Source organism: Pogona vitticeps, chromosome 11 (assembly GCF_051106095.1).
Source record: "Pogona vitticeps strain Pit_001003342236 chromosome 11, PviZW2.1, whole genome shotgun sequence".
Taxonomy (NCBI): domain Eukaryota; kingdom Metazoa; phylum Chordata; class Lepidosauria; order Squamata; family Agamidae; genus Pogona; species Pogona vitticeps.
In genome coordinates, this window is record NC_135793.1 from 8,698,154 (window position 1) to 8,704,153 (window position 6,000).

The 6,000-nt window shown below is 47.9% G+C and overlaps 1 protein-coding gene across 2 annotated transcripts in view; it reads right to left on the reverse strand.

The window, feature by feature from the left end:
* Nucleotides 1-5,774, reverse strand: part of OCRL (OCRL inositol polyphosphate-5-phosphatase) — a 29,515-nt gene extending 23,741 nt beyond the window's left edge. Inside the window, exons 1-4 of one of the 2 annotated variants that reach the window (XM_078380746.1) lie at nt 5,499-5,774; nt 4,191-4,261; nt 2,485-2,564; nt 2,262-2,300 (exon numbers count right to left, since the gene is read on the reverse strand). In XM_078380746.1, the coding sequence (XP_078236872.1) occupies nt 2,262-2,300; nt 2,485-2,564; nt 4,191-4,261; nt 5,499-5,543 (235 nt within the window). In that variant the 5' untranslated portion in view covers nt 5,544-5,774. The remainder of the gene's footprint in view (nt 1-2,261; nt 2,301-2,484; nt 2,565-4,190; nt 4,262-5,498) is intronic. The other variant, XM_072981522.2, reaches the window with a different exon arrangement.
* Nucleotides 5,775-6,000: the final 226 nt, after the last annotated feature.

Sequence of the window (6,000 nt, forward strand, 5' to 3'; positions counted from 1 at the left end):
CGGTATTATCAACATGGAGCAACCTCAGGTTCCAGGCAGGATTCTACTCTAATCTAAATGGGAGCTACTGGGGATTGAACCTGCGATCCACTGAAGGCAAAAGGTGTGCACTGAGCCACAGCCTCTCCCACATTACTTGTAATAAATCAGTTATCCAACGTTAGCTGGCATTCCTCTCTAATGTAGTGGAATGAGCCACCTCACAGCCCAGTGATCTAGCAGGTCGTGGCAACATCCTTACTCTCCTGTACTTCCAGACAGGACTGATTTATATTATCTAGCTCAGAGGTTCTCAACCCTAGGTAACCCAAATGTCCTTGGACTGCTGTTCCCAGAAGTCTTCCCCACCTGGTGCGCTGGCCAGAGTTTCTGGGAGTTGAAGTTCAAGAACACCTGGGTGACTCGAAGTTGGGGACTACTGAGCTAGCAGGTGTTAACACTAAGGATATGCAAAACGTCCTTAATACCTTGGTAAATGTGAAGGCCCAGAGAGCGCCCAAAGCGGAACAGGCTCTCCAACGAAGTTGCCCTGCCTGGAGCGACCCTCTGTCTGCGCTGAGAACTCCTTCAGAACTGCCAGGCTATAGAAAGCCCGGTTGCTCATCCCTCCAATGTTCAGGACGTGGCCTTGGCTAGTGGAGGCCTTGCACGAAACACAACGTGCTTACCCCGTGGAGCAGGACGCCTGCTGCCCACGGACTTTTGAGCACCACACCCGCCACTTATAGAAGCTGTCTGAGCATTACAGCACAGGAGAGGCGGCGTTCTCCCCCCTCCCTCCTTTACGTTTATCACCTCCTGCCCGACCAAGAAGTGTGCTCACATCTATTCATTTCAAACAGGCCCTGCCGGCTTCTTATCTCTGCTCCATCTATGTTTCTACCCTGTTTCCCTGAACATAAGCCCTAACCTGAAAATAAGCCCTTGTATGATTTTTCAGGATGCTCGTCATATAAGCCCTACCCCAAAAATAAGCCCCAGATAAGTGAAACCCCGCCCTCCACCCTTGTGCAGCAACCAGAAGATGATGACATGATTGTATTTGAATAAATGTAGATTATTGTACATGAAGAAAACAAAACATCCCCTGAAAATAAGCCCTAATGTGCTCTTTGGAGCAAAAATTAATATAAGATCCTGTCTTATTTTCGGGGAAACATGATAGTAGATGGTAATTTCCTATTTCCCAAAGAGGCACCCCCCCTTTTTTATTTACATATATGTTCTTATTGTACATGTACGTCCTGAACTCCAGCCCAAGCTTTCAAAGAGGGCAAGGTCCCAAGTACAAAAATCCTCCTGGCTCTCAGGTGGCATGTGCTCACTCTGATCTCTATTCAGCAAAAGAGCTAATGAGTTTAACAGGCCAAGCTTTTATGTTTTCTGTTTTGTCATTTGGCTGAACACCTTTTCTGAATTACCAGCATCATTTCCCTCTCATTCTCTTCCATTTCAGTTTCAGATCGTGGTTTATCTTCTGTTCTAGTTCAGGAATAAACTATTATTTATCCTGGTTCAGCTTCATTTCCTTATCTAAAATAATATCCAAACACAAAGCCGAGGACAAGACAGACCGGCTGCAGTACACCAATTCGTTTTTATCAACGCACTGTGGCCTTTTCCATCCCTTTATCTCCTGGGTCTTACAACCTAGCTTCCTCAACCTGCACATTCCAGATGTACTGAACTACAACTCCCCTCCCCTCCCAGCATGGTTACTATGATCACTAAGGATCATGGGAACTGTCAATGATCCTATCTGGAGAGTTCAGAGTTCCGGGTTCGAGAGGGCTGAATTAATCTCTGTCTCCTCTGCAATCAAGGCAGCAAAGTGCAACCTTCCAGATGTTGCTTCACTACAGCTCCCATAAATCCTAGCCCTGAAGGTCAAAGATGAGGGATGATGGGAGGACCATACCATCTCCATCTCTGCTCTGTTAAAAGAAAGCTCAAGTACAATGTGGTAACACAGAACGCATGCACTTCTTTCTCTGCCTTCCTGTTTCCAAACCCCTAACGGAACCCAACTGCAAGCGCCTACAGGCAGAGACCTATATTCCATAATGCACCACACAGGCTAATGGTGCAATAGTAAATTCTTTAAACCCCAGCAGCAGCTTCTCTAGGAAAAATCAGCTACAAGCAGCACAGCCTGGAAGAGGAGATGAGCAGCGACAGGGATGATGAGTCAAGTGGGAAAGAGGACACATCAATGACAAGCAAAATCTATTTCTGACAAAAATCCAGTAAAGAGGACTCACTGTTTGTCGCTATGTCGATCAGCAAAGTTTCTTCAGCCTCTAGAAGAGAAGAGAAAGGATCAGAAAACTGAGATGGGCCCAGCAGTTCAAAAGAGTTACTGGGACTCCTGCTCCCTTTTTCGTATTTTGGCACAGGATCCTGGTCCTTCTCAACTTCCTGCCAAGAAGCCATGAATCGCCAAGAAGAACCGACACAAATGAAGGGGTGAAGAAGTTTGCATACCTTGCACACATTTAAAATGACGGTTGATAGGAATGTTTTCTTGAACCGGAGGGTCTTTTTCCCAGGAATGGATCACCAAACTGGAACAAAGTAGGAAGACATTGTCAGATCATTCGTTATAGAACTGAAAGATTATGAAGTCTGGGAAATGGACTTTTGCTCTGATAGACAAAAATAATCAGATGTATAATAATTTGATTAATTTGCACCTAAACTTGGGCAGTTAATACCCTCCAGTCTTTGGCTAAAACCTTCTATGATCTTCACTACTGGTTCTTTCAACTCAGAGCCCACTTAAACATTTACATGACTATGATCCAGAATGGAAGCAGTTAAGAAAAGGCTCTTCTATCTTGTCGTTTTCAGGACAAAATTCTAGGCTGGGCTTTATTCCTCCTTCATCCACAAAGGAGAGGTCTTAAGGAAGCCTGGCCCTACAGAAGCTTTCCCTTCTGCACCATTAGACAGGATTAGAATTAACAGGTGGATATTATGCAGAAGATGTCAGCCGAACCTTGTGAAAAGCTTCATGAAAATAAATGCTGTCCGACAGTGGAATGACTAGCTTTTTTGCTGCAGATGTTTAAGGAGAGGCTAAGTGGTCATTTAAGATGCACTTCGTATCCTACACTGAGCAAGGATGAACTAGATGACCTCCAAAGCTCTTTCATCCTGTCACTCTGGAGAATTATTCTGGCTGTATGACAGTAGTGCATCACCTCTGAACCTGCAGAAGGGAATACAGCACGCCTTTCAGCACCATGAAAGGCCATGCATCCTCTAATGTCTGCTCAGCTAACAAATCTCACAAGGAATCGGAATGATGTCTTACAGAATTGCTTCCAGCATCTATGAGTATTCACGTAAGAAGTATAAAAATGGACAATGTTTAAAATGAATTATCAATACTTATACATCCCGAAAGCAATTCTGCAAGACAGCCTTATGGAGAGAAGCTGCTGAACAAGCTACATGTCTGAGCAGGATCTGAGCCAAACTTTTCTCGGATCTGAACCGAATACAGAGTCCACTACAGGGTCCAATTAATAAGGTGATACCGTAACCCCAGAAATAGAGACGGAAACCAACTAAACCAATTTTAACAGTCCAACAGAATGAAATATTTCTGCACTGATGGCCAGATATTACCATCTTCAACACTGACAAGTACAGTGGACCCTCGACTTACAGACGGCTCGACTTACAGACTTTTCGAGTTACAGACTTCTCTGGCTGCAAAATTTAGATTCGACTTGCAGCCAGAGAATCAACTTACAGACCAGAAAAAACCCAAAATTAAATAATAATAGAATAAAAACCACTGGTTATGGGATTAATCAGTTTTCAGTGCATTGTAGGTCAATGGAGATTCGACTTATAGACTTTTCGACTTGCAGCCACCATTCCAATATGGATTAATTCCTTAAGTAGAGGGTCCACTGTAACAACTGATGCAGGCTAATGCTGTGGCCAGCCTTCCTCTGGAATACAGGACACCTTTCAGTGCCTTGAAAGGCTGAGCAGACTTATATATGGGTGTGTGAAAGCTGACATGGACCGGACTTCTGGTCAAACAGGAGTCACACAGCACACAGCTGACATAGAGAGCTGTCTAGCAGCTTGATCCCCAAACCAGTGTGAGTTATTCCCCACCCCCCGCCTAATAAAAAGTTTTTACAAGGGCATGAAAATATGGTTCAACTCACTCATATTCTGTGCCACGCTGGGCCAAGCCCAGCTCACATGGTACTCGCCTGCCAGACGTCACCTCCAGACCCTAAAAAACTGCTAAGGAAAAGGGGAGGGAGAGCAAGCCACCATCAAGTCCTGCCCTTCTCATGAACACTAAGTGCCCCCAGACACCCAATGCCACTCACATTCTGGCTCCTACTAATTAGCATCACCCCAATTTGAAACCTTTCCCTGTTACTCTCCTCCACCATCCCTACACCTTAATTAATGACATCCCTCCCACACACACTTTACAAAATTAACTTCTAAACAAAATACCAGGGGAAGAAAAGCAGAAACTGAAGCCTGCAAACCAGACTCGGATCCCTTCAGCTGCCTGGCAAAAGCTTTCCAAGATTCCAGGCCAAAGCTACAGCTCCTCAGCAGCCGAGCACCTCCTTGGCTGTCATTTTATGAAAATAACCTGCTGTGCACCATCACCAGTTCTGAAAACAAATTCCAGAGCACAATCAGGGAAAAAAATAAACACACGCAGGCACACACATGCCCTGCCTGCTTCTGTTCCTTTAAGGAAGAGTTCTGATGTGCAGAGATTAGCAATGATATTCCCATTAAGAACAATTGTTGCTGTTTTTCCTACATAGGGCCCAAAATTCGTCTTGCTCAATATCCTCTCTTAAAACAAGGGTCTCCCCCAGAGGCTTTCAAGAAGCTCTCCAAGAAGGGCAACGCTAGACCCCCAACCGTGTCGGGCGTCCAGACACACAGGACTCCTAAAAAAGGGTCCTCTTCCATCATCCCGCAAGCTTCCAACCTTGCGGAAGACCGCTGCCCAACTCTGGTATCTTCCCAGGTCCCTTAAGGCTACTGTTGTGAAACACACTTCTTAGAAAGTAATCCCCCCCCCCGCCTCGAGCAGCGCGGTGGGATTTATTTCCATGGAAACAGGCCCGGGGACTGCTCTGCAAGCCAACAAAGTTTGGAATGCCTTCCCCATATCCACCAAGTCTTTGCTGCCAAGCAAAAATCTGCCAGAAAGGGGGCTATGCGTGGATTTGGGCTGGGGGGGGGGAAAGAGAGCTGCTAACCCTTACCCCCTCCCAGCAAAACCCATCATCCATTCATTGCACCAACCTGACCCCCCTTGGGTCCCTTCCTTTGAAATGCTAGAACCACCCCCAGTTTCCAACTGGAATGCACAAGATCACACACACAATAACTTGCTTCCCCCCTCCCTCAAGCCTGACACTGAGGACAAACCTTCCAACCCCCCACCCACCCCCTGGTCCCTTCACCCACCCCCGGCCCCATTTAAAGGATACAGGGAGGCTCCTCTTCGAAGTCTGGGAGAAAGCAAGAGGCTCCATCGCTGAGGGTGGCGGGCAAGCCAAGGGGGGGGCGGGTGGGGGGGGAGGAGAGGAGAGGAAAGGAGGAGGAGGAAGGAGGAGGAAGGCGTCGCTCGCTCCCGTCCGGGCTGAACGACAACCCCCCCCCTCGTCGGCGGCCCACTTCCTGTCCTGGCGCGCTCCCGGGGGGAGGTCAGCCCGAACACACTGGGGAGGGGGGGGCGCGCACGCGCGCTAGCCTCCGCCGCCGTCACCGCCGCCGCCCGGGTAGGGGAGCCAGAGAGGGCGCGAGGACGGGGCCGGCAAGGCAAGAGCGGCAACGCTTCCGGGTTCGAGGCGGCGCGCGGTGGCCCCCTGGAGGCCGGGAGGAACGCGGGCGGCTTCGCGGGGGTCTGTGTGGACTCCAAGGGAAGAATTTGTCAGTTGGAAAGGGGGAGGGTGTGGGGAAGCTCCGTGTAAAATAATAAAATTCAAACAG